Source organism: Primulina tabacum, chromosome 5 (genome assembly GCF_025594145.1).
Source record: "Primulina tabacum isolate GXHZ01 chromosome 5, ASM2559414v2, whole genome shotgun sequence".
NCBI lineage: Eukaryota > Viridiplantae > Streptophyta > Magnoliopsida > Lamiales > Gesneriaceae > Primulina > Primulina tabacum.
Genome location: NC_134554.1, coordinates 9,432,144 through 9,455,630, shown reverse-complemented (window position 1 = coordinate 9,455,630; position 23,487 = coordinate 9,432,144). Strand labels below are relative to the sequence as shown.

Below are 23,487 nucleotides of genomic sequence, written 5' to 3'. Positions count from 1 at the left end.
CCCTTCAAAGACAGTTAAAACCGAACAAACACAGAAGTAATTGCAGGCAAAGCACGTAAATAGGAACTGTTTGCAAAAATTATATATTTAGATAATATAATATTTTAAGTTACAATGTTTATTTGATAATACTAGTTTTTTTTTTTTAAATAACATACCTATAATATTGTAAATTGAGCAGAATCAAAAGCAAAATTTCATGTTAAGAAATAAAAAACTAATATTTTTAATGTATAAAACTCATTACTGTATAAAATTCATTCTTCAAAATTAACCCACAAATAAAATTTTCATGAATATAGCCGATTGAGTGGCCTATTTGGTAGGAAACTAGAATGTCCACAAAAATGGCTGGGATCGTCTTTAGATAATCACTTGTACACATGCTGCTTTAAATTTCAAATTTTAAATTTTGATCAGTTTTCATCCCCTATTATTTCAAATTTTCGAGTAGTACTTATTATTTTGAATTTTTAGTTAAAAAATTATTTGATTATTTAAAATAGTTTCGCTTCATTCTTTTTTTCATTTTTTATGTTATCAGTTATTGAAATGAAATAGAACTGTAATTTCATTCTATTTTTATTCTTTACCAAAGTTTACCTTATTCCATTTAGTGAACTATCATGGAAAAGTTTTATTTTTTAAAGTTAAAATAAAAAATAAGAAAATATGGAATAAAATATGAAAAAATAAGAATGAAACATTACTTTTTTTCCAGAAATTGGAAATGGAACAAGCCATTGTTTTAATGAATAATGTATTTTAGAAGTTGTTTTGAGTATTTTTCTGTATTTAAAGGTATTGACAAATTTAACAATAATACTTATTTTAAGAACTCAGACTATTGAGGAATTTATGAAGATGAAATGTGACTTGGAGTGGAATAACGTTGCTCGATAATAAATTAAGTTAACAAAGTATGCAGTTGGATTCTACGAGTCAATATTGGACCCCAGGAGTTCAAAAATCAAAATAAAATGTCAAAGGTATGTTTCGAGACCAAAACTCCAAAAGTGGTCCAAGAATATAAAAATTAACTTTTTTCCCAGTTATTAGTTTTTTTTTTTCGATCCAGTTATTAGTTTTTTTTCTTCTTATTATTATTTTGATCTAGGAAAAAGAAGACCACAATAAATCATCTGAGAACATTCTCGATCAAACTCTTAGTTGTCTGATTGATGTATAGTCGCTTTTTATTACTTGACGACTGCTAGTAGCATACTCAATTGAGCAAATTACGGAGTTAAAAGAAGAAAAAGATTTGAGAAACCGAAAGTTTTGTTGCCATTGTATCCAACAACATCACTCGAAGCTGGAAATTGACGCTATCTTTTGCTCCGGATAATTGTACATCTATCTGTATTACTAAATAATATGCATTTATAAAATATATTTTACGATAATATTTATATAAATGAAATACATATTTAAATATTATTTTTTATTTATTCAATTGAATAGTTTTTTTTTAAAAAAAAATTTAATAAAGTTTATTTAATTTTTGTTGCTTGTACTATATGTATATATATACATATATATTATATTAATCATTATGGGATTTTAATTTTTAATATAATGTTTTAGAAAATATTGGTAAAAGTTCTATGTGAAATAATTTTGTAAAACATGCATACCTTTTTTACGTCCGTGTATTTCTTGGTTCAATGGAACTTTTCGTAAAGTTCTTAGTTTTCAGTAAAATATCTGTTTATTTAATGGCTAGTTATGTTGGTGTTGTATGTTGATAGAGATATTTTTGTAGATGAGATGCTATTATTATTAAGGTATTAATCTATGATATTATCAAATGGTTCATATCTATTTTTATATACGGGTTACAAAAAAGGCAAAAACTTGTGTGAGACGATCTCACGAGTAGTATTTTGTAAGAAGGATCTCTTATTTGGGTCATCCATGAAAAAATATTACTTTTTATGCTAAGAATAATACTTTTTATTGTGAATATCAATAGAGTTGACCCCCCGAAACTATAGATGTTTTGGGTTCATATACTAATTATTGTGTGAGATGTTTAATTAATTAAGTTCACCATTGCATAAAAAAATTTTAAAAATCGTGGGCCCTCATTTTGGATAATTTATGTGCCACTCGAGATTTATTTTGGTTTACACTTTAACGAGTAAATTGGTATATTTATTATTATGGTAAGAATATATTTATTTATATTAATATTTTTCTGTAATATTTATTACGTAGGAAGAATATTTATAGATTTTATTTAAACAAATGAAATTTTTTTTATGATAAAAGACAATAAAAACCCAAAAATAAAAACGAAACTTCCGATATAATCTATATTTGCGCTGCTTTTATTAATTATTTTTGATAAATTAATATGATTTATGCCACCACTAAAACAAAACTACACTACCCTTAAATTCCTCTCCAGTCCACTTAGCATTGAGCCCTTCAAAAACTGAGAGTATTCAAATTTCTAAAAAAAACACTCATTATTCACACTTTGAACTCACAAATTCAACAACCAAACCAACCACATGTTGACCAGCAATGGCTGCATTGTGTTCATGATGTTGGTTGTGGGCTTATTTTCTCACCAGGTTTCAGCATTTCGCAACTTCACGCTCCCCGGTCAGCACCCCGACCCCGAAGCCATTGCTCGTCATGTCCACAGGCAAGAAACCTAGCTATGACATCTAATTCTGCTCTTAAAATCTCTCGGTTTGCATTTGGATTGTTTCATTAATCTGTGCAGCTGCTGTGTTACTTATGTTTGTCAGTGTTGGCCGTAGTCGCCCACGCGTGCTTTCATCTTTTAATAAATTCGAATTTGTTACTTTTTTGAATGGAATAACTATGACACTTATCTTACCAACTGCTCTTAGAGGTGGTCAAATCTTTGTATACAGAAGACATGTATATAACCATTCGATGTACATACCAAAGTATATATAAATCTCGCAATTGTTCATTGTTTTCTCTCTTTAATTCCTTATGTTAATCAGAGAGGGTTTTTGAGTCGTGGAATTCAGTGACTGTTCACGTATGTGTGCTTTTGTTCAAGATATCGTAAAAGTACTGACCCGGAAGAAATTTCTGCAACATTATCTGCCTAATTAAGGAGTTGTATTATTTTTAAATTTCCATGATTCAATACATGTGATCTAAGTACTACTTGATTAGCGTGTATCCCAACATCCTGCTTTGGTTTGCGATAGAAATATATCAGTACACTTTAACAAGAGAACAGTCCAATATCAAATGCATTTTATCGGCATAAATTCAATATTTTTTCACTAGTATCTATTATATATAATATGAAACAATGAGATCCAACTTTTGGTTATTAAAAAATTATTTAGTACACAATTTGAATGGCATGGTGTTGATTTAATCTACCAAATGGGGTCCTCCAGCAACTTTTCCTTCTCCATGGAATCCTATGTGTATCTCCTTTCATACAGACATGCACTGCTAATAACAAGTAAAGCATGCATCCACTTGATTGCGACTCCTTTCTTTCATAAGTAAACCTTTACTCATGTTATGTGAATTGGTTTCTTCTTCAAGAAATCATGCATTTGGCTGTTTTTTCTCATTCAGAAAAGTGAATATCTCACTTTCAAGAAGGCAAATGCTATCCTATTCCACCAATGAAAAATCATCCACTTGTCTGACCGGAAATCCCACAGACGACTGCTGGCGGTGCAACATCAACTGGCAACAGAACCGCCAGAAATTAGCTGATTGTGCCATTGGATTCGGCCAATATGCCCTCGGTGGCAAGGGTGGACGTTACTACGTTGTCACGGATTCATCAGACAACGACCCTGTAAATCCAAAACCAGGCACAATTCGACACGCTGTGATCCAAACTGAGCCTTTATGGATCGTATTTTCAGCTAACATGCTCATCCATCTGTCCGAGGAATTGATCTTCAACTCATATAAAACTGTAGATGGCCGAGGGGCGAAGGTGCAAATAACCGGTGGGGGATGTATAACTTTACAATATATAAGCAATGTGATAATCCACAACATTCATATTCATGACTGCTACCAAGCAGGAGAGACGAATATAAGGTCGAGCCCCACCCATTATGGGTGGCGTAGCCAATCCGACGGTGATGGAATCTCGATATTTGGATCTAGGGACATTTGGATTGATCATTGTACCTTGTCGAATTGTAAGGATGGGTTGATAGATGCTGTGATGGGGTCGACGGGGATTACTATATCTAACAACATTTTTTCTCATCATAACGAGGTGATGCTACTCGGCCATAGCGACGACTACTTACCTGATTCAGGAATGCAGGTGACCATTGCTTTTAACCATTTTGGAGAGAAACTTGTACAGAGAATGCCAAGATGTAGAAGAGGGTACATACATGTGGTGAACAATGACTTCACTAGGTGGGAAATGTATGCCATTGGAGGGAGTGGGAATCCTACCATCAATAGCCAAGGAAATCGCTATATCGCCTCGTCTGATAGCAATGTGAAGGAGGTACTCTCATTATATTTGTACTGATATACAAGTAGCTAGTTCAAAGACATAGCATACTAAGGGAAGCATGAACGCGAAATAGTTACTAGCAGAGCTCATTATTATGTTAACCTCATTTGCATGGATTCGATCGCAGGCCTACAGCATGTACATATAATACAAGATCCATTTTTTAGGGTGATATTATACAAAAATAGTATCTAGCAGAGTCCATTACAGTGCGTGGCAGTACATGATCTAGGCATTGTTGAATTATTCGTTTTTTTAGGTGACGAAACGGGTGGATACACCGGAGGACGAATGGAGGGACTGGAATTGGAGGAGTGAGGGGGACATAATGGTGAATGGAGCATTCTTTGTGGCATCTGGACAGGGTGTGGAGGTGAAATACGAGAAAGCTTATAGCATTGAGCCTAGATCTGCTACAGATATTGACTTGCTCACACTCAATGCTGGTGTACTTAGCAGCAGGTTTTTTTCCTTTCTTCTTTCCGCTTTAATTTGTCACCATATCTGATCGGGAAAATGTTCGAATTTCACGTTCAACTAATCGAATCAAATAGATATACATACTAATACAACAATGCAAAGATCCACATCCAGTTTTATTCATCTTGATTCTGCTGAGTAGGGGAAATAATCTGGGCAAGTGGGCATCTGAATCCGACGGTTCTGCTTCTGGAGCCGATTCGGATACACAAGCAGGCGTTTTCGAGGACTATGGTGATTATTCAAGGAGCAACAAGCTGAAATCTTACGACTCGATTCTAATAATTTTTTTAATAATACTTTGTTTTTGTGGCAATTAAATACATATAGATATGAGAAGGACAGTGTGGTTTCCCTTATGCATTGTATTGTACCAGGCAGTTTACATTTTGTAAATGTTTTCTTTGGTGCTTTTAAACATTGAGTTTCAAAATGGTTGACGCTAGGATTCACGTAGAATATCAAAAATATTTCAAAAAATGAAAAATCTATAATTAAAAAAATAAATTCTGATATCAAAAATAGGAAATTAAATCATAATGAATGTTATATAAAAAAATAAATTTTACCGAAAGATATAAAAATGCTAATCGGAATGTGTTTTTGTTAGTTGGCATGTTCGCCTTCGAAAATTGACAAATATTCACGTATATTATTTGACTTTAGGGTCCCAAAACGCCAAAAAGGTTTTTGCACATCCATTTTTAATAATAAATAGTAACAATCATATAAAAATAATATGATTCTTTCTTTAAATCTTCTGTGAGATAAATAAACAAATTTAAAACACAAGAAATGGACCATGTTATAAATAAATCTTCTTATATTTTACCACAATTGTTGTATTAAAGAATCCCAATAATTTTATATAAGGAAATTGTAATTTTGGTTCTATATGTTTGAATTTTTTGCGATCAATATGTATAAAAATTTATTTCTACAATTTTAGTCGTTTTTCTACAACAATATTGACTTGATCCTGACGTTGAAAGACTGACGGAAATAAAAATTGAATAACAAAGGATTAAAATTGCAATAAAAAATAAAATATCAGATTAAGATCTGGGTTTGATAGTATGTCAAACTAAAATCGTATAGATAAATATGACGAATGAAAGTTTTAATTATCCTTTTATATATATAATATAATGGTGTCCAATAGTAATGTCATCTTACTTGGTTAATCGATCCCTGCAGTCGAATAAACTATTGATTCAGGCACAAAGAGATTCCTCCTCCACGCAGAATCAATCATTTACAAGGACAAAAACATTGGACAAGTCAACCACGTCACTAATTTTTGCGATATCATCAAAAAAAAAAAAAAAAACTGAAAAGGCCAAAATATTCAAAGTTTTCAAGACCCTAAATATGAAAAATTAATGGATCAAAAAATTAATTTCCTAAAAAAATATTACTAATATCGTAATAACCCCACGTCGACATGCACATCATTGACTCTTCGGCCTAGTATTATTTTTTGGGCTTCCTCTATCTTACTTGAGCATTGGATGGACCTTATCCAGAGAAAGTCCCCACTGATCGAGGTAATATGTGTGCAGGGCCAGTTCTCGAGTGTCTACATGCATAAAATTACTTTAAAGGTCAATGTAATGAAATAAATATTGTCGTCTTGTCTTAATCTTTTAATTAAAATTCCAGTTGATGACAGTTAACGATCACAGCTAGCTAGCTCACCAGCAATTGGACTTGCTATTTGTCTTCTCTAAAGAATTTACCTTTGATTTGTCCGACTGGAAGTATTTTTTCTGACTCTCCAACGCCTTAAACATATGCAAAAGTTTAAAGGTCGATCGTTGGTTGAGCTTATAAGCTATTGAAAGTTTATAAATTTTGTGGAACCAAATGTTTGTTGTTTTATCAAAAATTATATAGTGATAAGAGTGCATCTCCAATATTTTTAACGTACAGCAGCTCAAACGTCATGATTTGATCTCTATATTAACAGCGACAATTATGACGCTTCAAAAATCTCTCTCAATAATTTTGCAAGTTGCATTCAATGATAATCGAATATGTGTCTTAACTCTGATACCAATTATAAGAATAAACACATGTTATTTTACCAAAAACTATATACGATAGTAATTTTACAAATCTAATATTTTAAATTATACCTAAACAATATGATGCGTTCTCTCTTAGCAGAGAAATTATTTAGTCCTAACAAAATGTTTGATAATTTTTTTTAAAAAAGATTTCATAAGATATCATGATAAGTTGCCCAACCAAATGGGCCACCATAATAAGATAATATATTATTTTGATACATTAAAACCATATATCCCAACAAATTTTATATCTCGGACATAACCCTACCGAAATTCATAGTTTTTTGAGTTATTTCCATAGTATCATGTCCTTTTTATAACTTTAATAATAATAAAAAAAAACTTGCAATCAACATCTTTAAATTGAACTCCGTTATCATATTATAAAAAAAATCTTAACAACCTATTTTCAATTAAGATTTTACAACTTAAAGCTTCTAAAACAAATAATAGTTTATAACAAATTTTAAATTAATCAGTTTAATATTTTTATGTACTCAGAAAGTATTGTTATTATTATTCGGGAGGGAAGACCAAACTTACCGTCCGTGTGAGCTCCCAAGTCCCAACAACGGCCGGCATCTAACTTAATCTTGTCTTTCCTTTTTTAATATAAATACAATCCTTTGCAAGAATTTGTCTGCCATAATACAGAAAGTACTTGCCCATGGAGGATCCGAGGAAGTTGGAAGAAGGATTCGGAGCCAGAACGGATTTCGAAAATGAAAAGAAGGATGATCATAAGCATGTATACGGGGAAAAGAATGATGCAAGAACTAGTGGTGTTCATGATATCAGCAACGAGATTGAGCCGAGAAGCGTGGAGACCTCGGACCTGAAAACTGAGGAACAGAAGGAAGAGCAGCTTCTGTTAAAACAAAAGACGAAAAGGGTTGCAACCTTAGATGCATTTAGAGGTCTCACTATTGTGGTATGAATAGCTTGCTAGTGCTACATTATCTTGCCCCGCCAACGAAAATCCCGTACTTTTCGGTTCCGACCATTCGAATATATTAAGCCGTTCCCCGCTAATTTTTATATCAGTTTTTGGAACTTGAATTAGGAATTTATGGTGTTTTTACAGCTGATGGTACTGGTAGATGATGCTGGAGCGGCGTATTCGCGCATTGACCATTCGCCTTGGAATGGATGCACATTAGCTGATTTTGTAATGCCCTTTTTCCTCTTCATCGTTGGTGTTGCCGTAGCTCTTGCCCTTAAGGTACAATATATATAATGTATATTTTACAATCTTTATTGCAAGGCCGGATTCCAGAATTTAGATTTTTTTTCATTCGAGGGCTGAGGGCTACTATCGTGCATATCCCCTTATTCAGACAGTCCTGCTCTCAAATTGGATCTAACCTTAATTTTTGCAGAGAATTCCAGAGATTAGTTATGCAGTAAGAAAGATAACTTTGAGGACTTTAAAGCTTCTGTTCTGGGGAATTCTGCTACAAGGTCTTGATTAAGTTTTATACTTATTATTCTTTGAGCACAAAACATATATCTCACGTTCGGTAACAAACGTTTGATATGGGGTTGAATAGAGTTCGAGTTTGAATTCCAGAAATCGAAAAAAGCGCATGTTCAACAATATTTGTCATTTTATGACCTGCAGGAGGATACTCTCATGCACCAAATGATCTGGTTTATGGTGTCGACATGAAGCAGATTCGATGGTGTGGCATTCTTCAGGTTCGAGCGTTCCATCGTTTTCATAAATTCGTGTATTAATGATACAAAATGGCTATGGAAATCGAAAAGAAATCCAAAAACTCCAATCTTATGTGTTGTATGTACAAATGGGAACAGAGAATAGCTTTGGTCTACTTCATTGTGGCTTTAATAGAGACCTTCACCACCAAGGTCAGACCAACGAGCCAAAACCTCGACCATTTCTCGATTTTCACCACATACAAATGGCAATGGTAAGCTAAGTCTTGAATGTATCATATCATTTTCTGTACTACAATGAAGCAACAGATTGACATTTGTTTCGGTTTTAGGATTGGAGGGTTCACTGCATTTATTATCTACATGGTGACATTATTCAGTCTATATGTTCCAGACTGGAGTTTCTCGGAGCAAAACGGTGACAAAATCGAGAGATACACTGTAAAAACCACCAACATTTTCTGTACTACATGTTTATATCTCAGTAAACATGAACTACAAAATTTTCGACATTTTTTCAGGTAAAATGTGGGATGAGAGGACATTTGGGACCGGCGTGCAATGCAGTTGGGTATGTTGATCGACAAGTTTGGGGTGTTAATCATCTGTACACTCAACCGGTTTGGGCACGTTTAAGGGTTGGTTCTTAAAAATAGAAAACAAATTCTTAGTTCATTATTCCCCAAGAATTTCGATGATTATGTTGTATTTCATGAGTTCCGTTTTCATGGATATATAATGAGAAAATATGCAGGCTTGTACACTTAGTTCTCCTAGTTCTGGTTCGCTTCGTGAAGATGCTCCCACATGGTGTCGTGCTCCATTCGAGCCTGAAGGCCTTTTAAGGTTGCGATCCTTCATGATTCTAATGCTGGTTCATCTTCTTAGTTACACGATTTCGAGAAAATTTTATGTGTTTTTCGTTTTTTTGCAGCTCAATTTCAGCAATCATGTCAGGTACTATTGGCATTCACTATGGGCATGTCTTGATTCATTTCAAGGTAAATTTCTTTGGTAATACTACTATATATTTCGAAATGGAAAATTATATGAAGATCAATGGCTTAGTATGTAAAAACAGATGATGGATTCACTATGCAGGGGCATGCTGAGAGACTGAAGCAATGGATTTCAATGGGGGTTGTTTTACTAGCATTAGCCTGTATTTTTCATTTTACAGATGGTAAAAAAAGGATATTCTGAAATTTTCCACCGATTGGACGATCAAATTTCAATAATTCAAGAAAAAATTTCATTAATTTTCTTGCAGCTATTCCTATCAACAAGCAGCTCTATAGTTTTAGCTATGTTTGTTTTACCGCGGGTGCAGCTGGAATCGTATTCTCTGCCTTCTACATACTGGTAAATATTTTTTTAGGATAAAAATATAATTAGTCCTTTACTTCTTTCGTCTTTTTGATGATATGAGAGTCATAAAATAAAGTCAGATTGCCATTCAAAATCATTTCGAATGGAATGAATCCAAACCCTTGTTGAAAATTTTAACAGATTGACATAAGGGGATTTAGAATGCCGTTCTTGTTCTTGGAGTGGATCGGTATGAATGCAATGCTGGTTTTCGTGATGGCAGCTCAAGGAATTTTCGCAGCATTTATAAATGGATGGTATTTCAAGAATCCAGATAACAATTTGGTAAGTTTGTCTCTGTAATATATTGCAACAAATTTTAAAATTTTATGTTGTTGCAAGCTTAAATTGCAAATTTTATGTTGGTTTTTGTCAGGTGAATTGGATTCAGAAGCATGTTTTCATTGATGTGTGGAAAAGTGAGAGGCTGGGGACTCTTTTGTATGTAATATTTGCTGAGATTACCTTCTGGGCTGTGGTTTCTTGGATACTGCATAAATTGGGCATATACTGGAAATTGTAAGGCATATTAATTGTTTTTAGACATCTTAAATACTTAAGTATATTGAAAATCCCTACCAATGTCCAAAAATTAAGCTCGTGGATCCCAAACAATCAGCAAGAAACTACCTGACTTGGGTGTAGTTATTTCGTTGTGATTTTGTTTTTCTATGTTATCGAATTTAAATCTTGATCATGTATATTCCAAATTTTTGCAATTTTAGTAATTTTTCATTGCAGTATTGATGTGTCATTACACATGTCAGTATCACATGATCGTCGTATTGATGTCACATCATCATCACGTCAGAAAAATGATCAAATTTGTCGAAAACATATATATAGATAGCGGACTAAGACTGATATTTGACCGAGAATATTGTTATATATTATTTCTGGCTTCACTTCTGTCATTTACTCTCTTGACTTAAAATTTGTCCCACTTAATTACTGCTCTTTTTTATTTGTCTAAAATGACCTTTCATTATTATACTAGCCATTGACTTTTCCCAATCCATTTCCAAGATTTTAGTTACACGATTTTTAATTCTTCCCATTTTCTCACTTGATTTTGATATATTTTGCAACGGAAAAAAAAATAAAATTATTCTCTTCCAAAATTTAGAGATCATCGATGAAGTAGATTAAACAATAAAAGTAATACTTTGAAAAGACATCGAAGGAATTTCTTATTAAGAGTGTTATAATTCTCTCATCAACTGTAATTATTTTCTCTCCGAACCCTTTGTTTCAATTTATTTTTGCTTTTACAGCGATTTTTTGCAGTTGATATTCATTCATTCAACCCAAGATATTTTCGAAAAACTTATATTCAAAAAATTTCCATGATATGATAATTTTGTTTACAATTCAACTAAATTAATCTTTTGTGCAAGATTAATTGATAAACATACACTAAACTTAAATTGTTGAAAGTAAATTAAAGCCTCGTATCCTAGTATGCTAAATAGAAAATGAAATAATTAGTACAGTGTCTGAACAAGATTAATAAAAAAAATTAAAAAAAAATTGTGTAAGATGTTTGATTGGAAAAAATTTCGCATTTTAATTTATTTTTATATTTTGATAGCTATATGAATAAATTATTGTAATTTTTATAATTGCGTGATGCTGCTGATTTTAGGTCCTCCCGCCTCCATGTCAGCGCAACCGACGGGATTTTACAGATAGCTCATTTTTATTCGTAAATAATACTCAAATTGCGTATATAAAAATACAAACCAATGAAGAAAATAATGCGACAACGTGAGAATGGAGACGGGCTTGACTTCACGACTAATCAATGTGACTTGTCCTCGTTCTTTAGTGTGAGGTGGGGGGATTCAAATATATGCAATTATTAAAATGTAATGGACAAGACATTCCTTGCTTCTTTTCTTGAGTGGTCATTGTTACATATTAAATTCGCTAGCTAATTAATCAAATCGTTACCAAATATTGTCGACATGTTCGAATTAGATCGACTCGTTTTATATGAAATAAGTAGCTAAAAACGAATAGGGCATGTTGTAATGCAAGAAAGAAAAAATTGGACTTATTCATCAGCATATCTGTTGTTTTATTTCTGTTTTTTTTTTTTTGTTTTTTTATTTTTATGTTGTTAGAGTATACTGTGATTATCTAGACGCAATTAAAATATTTGTTGGTTATTCTAAGTTAAACATATTATATTTTTCCCACTGAAAATATTATTTAAGTTTTTACCTCATGTAGAAAATTTTAAAATGTTATGATTCTATCTATACATTTTATTATTTCTTAGTAAAAAAAATTAAAAATAATAAAAATATTATATTTTTCTCACTGGGAAATCATCGTAATTCTGAAATCCTAATATGCTAGATCTAGATAGTTTACTATAATACCTTTTTTGGATAATCTTCTCAACAACTAAGAGATTACCATCGTGTAAGGGTTAATTGCTTGATATATATATGTGAGTGTATATAAAAATAGTAGTATAAGATTGTAAATTTGTGTTTTATCATAATTAAGTGTTGTGCTGAATGTTACAATATTTCAGACAACATGCAGCGAAATATTAAAGTTTGTAACACAAATTAACTTTAAATAAATACGATAGTCAATATTAAATTTGCACAAGTATCGGTGCATCAAGGCAAAAATTAATTACTATAAAAACCAATGGGTTTACACGAAAACAATATCAATAGTGATTATTACTAAAATCAATTTTCTAAATACGTTGAGAAATTAAATCCTTTCTAAAAACAAATAACCATAATAAAACTTATTCAAGAAAGAAAAAACGTGATGTCAAAAATTGGATCAACACAAACGATCTTCAGCCAACTTCGTTATGGATGTTGTCTGTAGATGTCTCCAATAATCAAGGCAACACGCGGTATCAGAACTTCTTCGATCTGCAACGACATTGTGGAATAATTTTCTGTGAAAGGTTTGTGTAGTGCAAAGTGTGTGAATGATCAATCCAAGAGCGCCACAAATAATGTCCTTGTTTCTCTTATTTATAGATTTTATCTCTCCTAGAGTTTATCTTCATAAGGAAACCTATTACACAAAAAAAGTATGAGTTTAATTAGGAACAAACTCATTTTGAACATTGATATCATATCATGATAATATTTACATAATTATCTCATTAGCTAGAAAGATAAAATCACATTCAATATTATACGCAATCAAATAAATAAGAAAAAATATTATTATAAAAATAAATTAAATTTAGAAATTATATTTCTCTTCACACTGTATGAACCAATGATTTCGTATCTGTTTATTTCTTTCATTTGTTTTTTTTTATTTTTAATCATAATTTCTGTCTTTTCATGTAGCATCTTGTAGGCCTATATGTATATATATTTTTTAATTCATTTTGCTTTTCGTTTATTTCCGAACTCTGTCCTTTCAATAATTCCAACAAGGGCCTGTAAAAAAAAATAATAATAATTGCAGCAAGGGACCTACAAATATATATGAAATTGATATTATATATATATATATATTGTTTGGGGTATTCAAAGGAGAAACAAGAAGAAAACGAAAGAATGACTTTGTAGAGGTAAGTGTTGAACACTTTCTCCTTAAGAAGAATTTGCCCCTCACAATGTGCTAGAGGTTTGTGGCAATATTTTCCCAAGATACAACTACAACTATTGAATAATGAGCACTCAAATATTCAAGTTCTATTACAAAGAAATGAAGGAACTCTCTCTTGTTGAAGAAGGAAGAAGAACAATATGCAAATGATGTTATGTTTGTGTATATATTTTTTATTTTCAATAAATCAATCATTTAATGTTTTTCATGTGAAAGGACATGATCTTTCATTCATAGTGGTGTCCCTTGGCCATTGTAACTTACCACAATCATCAAACAATGCCAAGAAAATTAAAAATGCAAAAAAAATTCGAAGGGACACGAAGACCTGCAGGGGCGCCCGCTCGCGCCTGCGAGCGATACCAATTGTAGAAATAGACATTTTCACTTCACGAAAAGCTATAGCTATTGAAAACTATTCAATTCAAATTCTTTAAACCAAATAAAAGCCCAAGCACCATGACTCAATTGAATAATCTAATATGAACAATTATTGCACCTCAATAAGCATTCTTCTAATATTGCATTCTTTGTAATCTATGTGAATAAAACTTCTGATATCGACTCTCATACCAATTGTAGGATTAACGCTTGTCGCATTATCAATATCTATAATTAGTGGTAACAGTATAACTCAAATCTTTTAAATTTTACATCATATTTCGATTATTCTACTTACTAGAAGCAATAATTGTATCCCCAACATTAAGAGTTTTGTTTATTTTAATTTTTACCATGGTGTTGATGCAATTTACCTGTATTATTTATACTAGGAGGTCATGTAGTCAGTCGTCATTTATTGTAATATTTTGTGGACTTAAATTAATCAATATATAACAGAGTAAAAGCTTTTATAAAATCGTTCATAGTAAATTTGAATATTTTTGTGAATTATATACAATCTTTAGAATAATAATTGTAATAATGGAATTTTTGATATATCACATGAAAGTGGTTATTACATCCTTCGAAATTTAAAATATCAAAGTAAGTATATTATTTAATGAAATAAAAATTGTAACATATCTATCTATTAAATCTAACCCCAAAAAAAAAAAAACATTTTGCTTTATTTATTAAGAAACTGACAAGAACGTGCACTCTTTCAAATTAAATACATTCAGTATCAATGATCTCACTCTCGTTATGGATCACCTCTCACTCTTGTATACTAATATACAATGTGGAAACATGACAAAAAAAACTCCAATGACTTATCTTTATTATTTTTTGGGTATTTGGATGTTACCCCACTTACTTATCTTGCACCTTTTTTTGTTGGCAATATGGGATCCATCTCAAGAAACCCAAAAAATGATTATTTTTTTATAATATATATATATATATATATATATATATAAAATTTAAAGAAAATTAAGACTAAAAGATAATAATTATAATAATATGTTTTGCCCTTGAATTTAAAACAATTTTTTTTTTTAATTCCAGCACTCCGGTGTCAGGGAATGGTCCCTTTTATTGTCGTTGCAATAGTCATACATCAAATACCGACTTTGCACCCATTGCATAGCGCTAGACTGCTGGCGGGTTAGGCCGCCGGAGGGGAACGGTGAGGCCGACACAGGGCGGCACCAGGACGGCGCAAAGGCGGTGCAACCACTTGACTTGAAACCAGTGAACTTCCCGACGAAAGGTTGGTAGTTATAGTCGGCTTTGTATTTCCCGTCCTCGGTCGCCCACGACGACGCGTCCCATATGGATCCATATACCCACATTGGTCTGAGGGGGAATGTTGCCACACTTTTTCTTGGATACCTTCTAACTGGAACATCGTCCACAAAGAATCTGAAAACAATGCAAAGTACTAAGAAACTAATTAAAACATATCGTAATAATTATTATAATATTCACACAGTGATGCGTCTTTTTTTATATATGAATATGAATTGTTATCATTAATTTGGTTTTTTCAATTAACATTGTTGCGAGAATCTCGTGATTGTGTGAACTTTCAGTATGCATTTATGATGTAGTATCGATACAAAATAATGATAATTTTAAGTGTAAAAAAATAGTGCGATAGATAAAATCATGTTGAGACGTTACTTTGCATGTTGATGGAATCTTGAGCCTTCAGCCACTATCGTGAGATAGATATAACAACTATAATTGGCCAGAAATCGAAGTCTAAATATATATTATTATTGTAAATTTTTATGAGCCATTCTCGTGAATCTTTACGTGTGAGACGAGTCAATATTATCTATATTTATAATAATAAATAATATTTTTTTATACAAAAGTAATATTTTTTATGGATGATCTTTTTTGTTAATATACAGTGATCAGAGACAATAATTTTAGTATGATGTAATTGTGAAAATCATGACAGTGACGTAACAATTTTTTGCCCAAATTTACCCTATCTCACAGTCCCAGTAATTTGCACATCCCCACCATCTTATTCCTCTGTTTTCTCAACTGCTGCCGACATTTCTTTTTCTCTCAATTCCCATCAGTTTTCTTTCGGTTTCAAATTATATTTTTTTAAACAAAATTATCTATATATAAAAGAATCGATTATACACACACACACACAACGCATGCGGCGTATGCTTGCAGAAGCACTAGTATAATATAAAAAGAGATTGAAGTGGCAACTTACATGATCTCTTTAGGACTCCATAATATGGCATAATGGTGAAAATCTTGTGTGGGATCAAACCATAAATGAAATTTCATCTCTCTTCCAATAATTTTCCCATCCCCACTTCCTCTGACGTACACATTTGTCTGCAATGTGTAAGGCTTTCCAAAGGTTGTCCCAAGAAACTCGATATCCACCTCATCGTGATACCCTGGATGAGCTTCATTGTTGGAAAGCTATAGAATAAACCATGTAACAATTATTATCTTAGTTAGATTATGATTAAGATGGAAATATAGTAAATTGGCTTAAATAATTGAGTTTTTGGTCTTTTAATTTGTTTAAAATTAAGTCTCAGGATAATAACTTGACTTCTCTTGTACTTTATTTTTTTAACTAAATTAACAACATGACACTAGATATTGTCGATAAAAGAATTAAAAATGTAAAATAAGTCAAGTTATTGTACTTCATATTTTTGACTAATCAGAAGACATACTATTTTTGTGTCGGTAATTGTGTGTGTGAAAATAATTGAAGTTATAAAATATTCTATAATTTTTATATATGAAAAAATCAATTATCTGCGACGACGGATCGAGATCTTTACATTAATGATTAAAGAAATTGAAAATTCTTACATAGAAAGCAGTAATAACTCCAGCAGTGTAACCAGGCTGGAGCTTAATGGAGGCTCCGAAGTACCCCGATCGGAATGGTTTCAATGACTTGAACCCACTTCCTGTCCCACCAAAAGAACGTATATTTTAGAAAAAAACATAGATTCTGCATAGAAACGAATGTTTCCGGTGCAGCGAAGGCAAATTTTTTTTTTTAAATTTTCAAGGAAATTATATTAACATTTAGGACGATCAATCTTTACAGCATTTTCCATAACAAAAATCATCGTCGTTTAAAAAAAAAAATCGAATGAACCTGAGTTTTTGTCTAGCCAAATAGTGACGCCATTGCTGTCCACACTTTGATGGGAGGGGCCCCATAAATTCCTGTATCCTCTATAGAAACTCATGGACCTGAACCTGGAACTCGGGGAAAAGCCGGGAGAAGGCGGCCAATTACCGGCATTGGTGAAAGGGAAAGTGAAGAAAAAAATGAGCGGCAGGAGGAACTGTGTAGCCATGGGATTATGGTTAGAATTCAAGAAAATATGGCTGATTTTCTTGAAGATTTTGAAAGCAGAAGGGAGAGAGTATATTGGTGGGAGATGGGATTGGGGGAGTGAGCAATGGAGGAGTACGCAGTTAGCTATAAATAATGGCGGGTACAAGTGTACGTCCAAGTATAGAAAGATAAGTGTTCCACACTCTCACATTCAGTCATTAATTTGTCTTCGGATTTAATTAGGGTTCCATAATGAAAAATAAATTTACCTCTTTTATATGCACTATCGGAGTAATGTCATATTATTAGCATCTCATTACTCTCTACAATGAGACTAAATTAAAGTTTCATATTGATCTCACAAAAAAAATATTGAGACAAATGATGATCGTCAGATCAGATCTGACTATGAGAGTAATTTCCGAACTGAACTCAATTTTAGTTTTTATATAAACTAAATTGTTTTATTGACCAAAATTACTTCCATATTTATAAGACAAAAGTAAAAGAAATACTAAATGTAGAAAATATTTTCAAAAATGAAAAGCTTATACCAAAAACTTGTGTGAGACGGTCTCACGAGTCGTATTTTGTGAGACATGTATCTTATTTGGATCATCTACGAAAAATTATTAATTTTTATGCTAAAATTATTACTTTTTATTGTGAATATCGATAGGGTTGACCTATCTCACAGATAAAGATTCGTGAGACCGTCTCACAAGAGAATTACTCAAAACTTATTATCCACAAATAAGAAGATATATCATATATAAGAAATAAGGAATTGAAATAGCAATTGAATCCTAAATTTCTAAAATTGATTTATAACCAAAACAGAAATTAGCAAAAAAAAAATGCTTATTCAGATGCCTGGACGATGGAATTTGTTTGATATACATTTGCATCATGATCATGGTGAAATGATGATTTGTGCTCATTGCCTCATATTTTTTTAGTAAAAAATAGTATATTTTCGTCAAATCTACCGTTGTGGTCGCAAAATACCTCATTCGACAACTTGCCCTATTTGGCTTCGCAATCTGAGCAAAACTTTTGCAAAAGTATATTTTATTTACTTAAATAATCAAGTTTTCCACTCGGGATCAAATTTTCTCAGAAGCCCTCGCTATTGCAGCCACGGAGACAAGGAAGTTATTTTTTTGTGCCTCTGACAATAATATCGATAACATCCACAAAACGTAAAGTTAAGAGAAACGTAGATTTACGAGGAAAAATTCCCTGTACGATATTGAATACCAGAAAAGAGTACCACAAACTTTTCAGGCAATAATCAATCGAATTCGGGTTAGCAATACGAATGAAAGCAACGCTCCACTAGGCATAAGTCTGATCCTTGAAAGCTAAGATTTTCAGATAAAACCCCACACTTCATGTAATATTTACCCATCTTGTTCTGTTCACTGCTTCGTGGTAAAGGAGAAGGACCAAATCTGTGGGGTCTCAGAATTCAAGGACGTCTATGACTTCTGAGCAATGCTGTTACAAAAACCTTCCTCCTCCTTTATATATTATTCTTTTATTATTTTTGCCTGATCGGTATAATAATTCAGGTGGGACATAGGGTATCTATTAATGAGTTCCATGGATATGATTGGATTTCTTGCCTGTTTGAAAATTTTGTGGATTTCCAGATTTTTTACATATGTTAGCAATGCTTGAATGGTCGATGCAGGGAAATGGTATGTTACCTTTTAAGTAGTTATTCACTCTTACATGCACCATTGAATCAGAGACTCGATGGTAGCTTGAAATTTCGAGCTCGGTTCGTTTGAAAAAAAAAATAGTCAAAATTTGATGTATAACTAATTATTTTAATTTTGGTATATATATATATATATATATATATATGAATTTTGAGTGAAGGCAATTGCTCCTCTTGACTATAGTATTGAAAAACTAATTAAAATTATAATATAAAATGACACATTAAGCAAGCGCCAAAGATGGAGGAAAGCTAGAGTAGGGCCATCGTGTTTTCCAAAATTAATTACGTTTGAATATCTATTTGATTCTGACAATGAAATTAAATTTTGGCCATAAGCAAAATCTTTATCATAAGAAGGAAGAAAACTTTTTCGTCGACTAACTTATTAAATTTTGAATTTTCGTCAAATAAGTTTTCAGTTTTAAATTGGGTATACTAACTTCTAATTTTTGTCATTTTAATCCAATTGTCTACATAACATCAAACAATTCAGAAATTTTCGATGTCATGTCATCGTTATAACGAAATAAAATTGAATTTAAAATAAATAGTTTATCAAAATCCAAATTTGAAAACTCAATGAACCATAACCTAAAATAGGTAAAGTGAGTGGATATTTTTCCCCTTAAACTTGAAGGGGAAAAAGGGGAAAAATTATGGTTTTGATTACAGATTTTGATTTTGATTTCCTACTTTTATAAGGACTAGAACCAAACTATAACTCATTACTTTTTGTATCCGTATTTCTGAACATTTAAAAAACCAAATAAAATTTATATAAATTTTACAAAAGTAACAAAAAATATCGAACAATTGATATAAATATCAAAAGATATATTCGACGATAACGGTGCAACTCTTCAAATTACATATAACACACGTCACATTTCTATTGTTCCACGTTTTCGATCACCCTAGCTCCCATTAAAAACAAAAGCAAAATATATAAAAACTCGTCCTCCTGTAAGAGAAAACAAATCAAGGAACCTTTCAAGACATTATACCTTGCCAGTTCATGCATTTGTTGAAAATGTGAGCAATAAATAATTTAACCTATTTACCAAATAGCATTTAATGGGAAATTATGGGGCGTGCGTAAGGTGATCCGACATTTGAATGGCTTGTGTTCTTTTCACCTTTGTAAATTGTCCTTTTAGTGCTTAGATTTAATCTAGATATGTTGAAATTTGCATTTTTCATTTAATATTGTTACATTGCTGGAGGTAGGTTCAAGTACTTGTATATCATCCGTCCATTTTATTCAGATAATTTCCTCTTATATCTTCAATGTCAACTTCAAAATTTCTAGTTTGATAAAAGGATCATGTCCTGGTGTATCATCTACCTTTAAAAATTATTTCAAATATTCTTCAATCACTACGGAGTTTGTTGAATTATCCACACAATGTATTACAAAAGATACTCGTTCTTCGTGACTCGCATCTAGAGTACAATATAATATAATTAAGTTATTTTTCGTTTTTTAACTTTTGCAATGATCGAAACCTTCACTTCATTTACCAACATTTGTATCAACCCATTTTTTTAATTTGAGGACAAAGATATGTCTCATGAATCTCGCGTGCTAAAATATGTCAAGTGCGTTCAGCAATCATTTTTCAGTCATCTACGAAAAATTAACATTATTCACAACATAAAGTTTCTTGCAACTTCCTTGAAACGCCAAACTATTTTTCGCAAGTCCATGCACAAAACGATCATATGTAACACTTGTCTTTAATTTTTTTTACTTGCACATTTTTATCTATTGTCTTATTTTCTCTTTCAGTATTTTTTTCAGTTCAATCCAACTACTCATGCAATTGATGTGGTCCTCACCCCTTCATTATTTTTTAAGACATCTATCAATTTTATCTTCTATTGGTATCAACCGCTTGTAATGTAATATATCAAAATGTCAGATATATTATCTTTGGGAAACACGATATAATCGCCAATCCCTTTTAATAAATAAATCCTCAAATTTTTTTCCAATTTTCTGGATCGTCAATTTTCGAAGGAAACAAATTCTCTTTTGTTCATATTCTTTTGTGGACCATTCTTTAATAATATCAATATTGTATTTTTCATTTTATTCAATCACAAAATGGGATCTTGAATTGATTTTTAATTATCATTACAATTCATAGATGAATCAAGTAATTAATACTATTGTTGTTTTGGTTCTCTTCTTCTTCTCCGCATGCCAACGTACCGAATTCTCATTATTATCTCGTTGCTTACTACTGAAATATTTATTAATATCTCCGATCTGACTTTAATACTACCCAAATAAATGCTTTGGTATCATTCTTTGTTGGCTAACTTAACAAAAACAAGCAAACGTAATATTTTTCCCCACGAGTAATGTTAAAGATACCACCAAAATATCTTACAACGATATTTACAACAATTAAATCGTGAGATTTTTTTATTATATCGTGATATTTTGCATTGAATTTATCATTAGATATTGATAATTGTGGTTTTTGTATTTAATTTTTTGTGTGGTAAGAATTATTATATAAATTTGGTTATATATGTAACATTATTCAATTCACTTTTAGATTGAGGTGATGAAGTCTGCTTAATCTTTCCTAATAATGGGACAATATTAATTGACCGAATATATCTCATTTTCCTCGGGTATATTTTACAAATATTGATCGGATATATCTCATTTTCTTCGAGTATATTTTACATAGTTTGAGTCGGTCTCACGTTTTTTTTTTACCTGTCAAACAAAATTAAAAACCAATTTTAATATTTATTTTTTCCTAGTATCCACGTCACCCACGTGGCAACACCTCTTCAAATATCAAGAAAAGCTTGAAATTTTTTTTAAAGAATTAAATTAAAGAATACAAAAGGAAACAATTGGCACTAGTCACTAATATTGTTTACAATGAATTAAATTTTTATATAAAAATCACGCAGTGACTATTCTTTATATTCTTGAACTTCCAGCAATATTATTTTAAACAAAAAGGAGAAAATTCTACAATACAAACAAAGATCGTGTAAAAAAAATAAAATTCATGTCGATACTTCTAATGAAAAACAAAATTATCAATTAAAATAACAAAATTTTAATTAAACAAAATTCTCTGTTTTTGTTATTTAGATAGATATAGAAGGTAAACTAAATCATCATAGTTCTCTGTCTTGATCTCACCATTGGTTTCTCTTGTACATTCAAGTTCGAGTCTTCCGTTTCCTTAGATTAGGTGATGAAAAAAAGGATGATCGTTTTCAAAATGGTTACAAAGTACGGGTTAAACACGATTAAGCGTAAAACTTTTTTTTGTTTGATTTCACATAAAATTGGTTATATCAAGTGCGAAAAAACATGATTAAACGTTATTAAACACAATTATGTACTATGAGCTCTTAGATAAAAGTTTAAGTTGATCTTGAACTTTTTTTTTAATTTTTATTTTAAGTTAACTTATTTTTTGATAAAAGTTAAAATTTAAAATTTAAATTTCAAATATAAAATATTTGAACAAAAAATCCTTACGACAACAAAATATTCTCTGATGGTTGCTCTTGACAGGAAAAAAAAATATATAAAATTTATAAATTTATTATTAAATTTTGTATTTGTGTGTTATTTTATTAATTTATTATATTTATACCATTAAAACTATAGAAAAAACCAAAAACATTTTTTACGTTTAAATTCATATTAAACTTGATAAACTTATAAAACTTGAGCTTTGATTTCGACGTTTTGTCATACTTTTTAGAATATCATCTAAAAGTACGTGAATCACTCGATTTTTAGGAAAAAATTTATGTGAGACGGTTTTACGGGTCATATTTTGTGAGACGAATCACTTATTTGAGTCATCCATGAAAAAATATTGCTTTTTATGCTAAGAGTATTATTTTTTATTGTGAATATCGATATGGTTGACTAGTCTCACATATAAAGATTCGTGAGATCGTTTCACAATAAACCTACTCCAATTTTTAAGCATTATAATGTACACATGGTTATAACTTATAAGTCAATTTTGCAGATGGCAGGATCCAGAACAAACATATTCAATTTTTTTTCTATAGATCATAAAATTATTTGACTAAATCTATATTTCTAACTAGCATATTATTATATTTGAGATCTTTTTATTACCAAATACATCAAATTTTTTTTCCACTCACCGTAAAATACTCTTAATTTTATATTAAAAGAACTATATATATAATTTTTTAAAAGAAATAAAATAATACAAAATAAAAACTTAAATATTATATTTTAATTAAAAAACACTCTAATATTATTTTCTTTTTCATAAAAATATAATTTATTTACATAAAAATC

At 31.1% G+C, this 23,487-nt stretch overlaps 3 protein-coding genes across 4 annotated transcripts; 2 read left to right on the top strand and 1 right to left on the bottom strand.

The window, feature by feature from the left end:
- The first annotated feature begins 2,381 nt into the window (after positions 1-2,381).
- LOC142546295 (putative pectate lyase 12) lies at positions 2,382-5,383 on the top strand. The gene is made up of 4 exons (XM_075653937.1): positions 2,382-2,656; positions 3,586-4,492; positions 4,761-4,963; positions 5,124-5,383. Exons 1-4 carry the CDS (start codon positions 2,520-2,522, stop codon positions 5,299-5,301), a joined length of 1,425 nt encoding a protein of 474 aa, XP_075510052.1. The 5' UTR covers positions 2,382-2,519; the 3' UTR covers positions 5,302-5,383.
- A 2,179-nt stretch (positions 5,384-7,562) lies between these two features.
- Positions 7,563-10,806, top strand: LOC142546294 (uncharacterized). 2 transcript variants are annotated; one of them, XM_075653936.1, is made up of 13 exons: positions 7,563-7,984; positions 8,138-8,275; positions 8,433-8,514; positions 8,675-8,751; positions 8,869-8,984; positions 9,063-9,171; positions 9,252-9,368; positions 9,485-9,576; positions 9,665-9,731; positions 9,832-9,913; positions 10,001-10,092; positions 10,322-10,383; positions 10,475-10,806. In XM_075653936.1, the coding sequence occupies exons 1-12, from the start codon at positions 7,721-7,723 to the stop codon at positions 10,346-10,348; spliced, it is 1,263 nt and encodes a 420-aa protein (XP_075510051.1). In that variant the 5' UTR covers positions 7,563-7,720; the 3' UTR covers positions 10,349-10,383; positions 10,475-10,806. The 2 variants fall into 2 exon arrangements, with proteins under 2 accessions (XP_075510051.1, XP_075510050.1); XM_075653935.1 differs by having other exon boundaries at positions 7,565-7,984; positions 10,240-10,383; positions 10,475-10,803.
- Positions 10,807-14,752: 3,946 nt separating this feature from the next.
- LOC142546293 (putative xyloglucan endotransglucosylase/hydrolase protein 32) lies at positions 14,753-17,629 on the bottom strand. The gene is made up of 4 exons (XM_075653934.1): positions 17,246-17,629; positions 16,951-17,051; positions 16,328-16,545; positions 14,753-15,507 (listed from the first exon to the last, which is right to left on the bottom strand). Exons 1-4 carry the CDS (start codon positions 17,448-17,450, stop codon positions 15,141-15,143), a joined length of 891 nt encoding a protein of 296 aa, XP_075510049.1. The 5' UTR covers positions 17,451-17,629; the 3' UTR covers positions 14,753-15,140.
- Between the last annotated feature and the right edge of the window lie 5,858 nt (positions 17,630-23,487).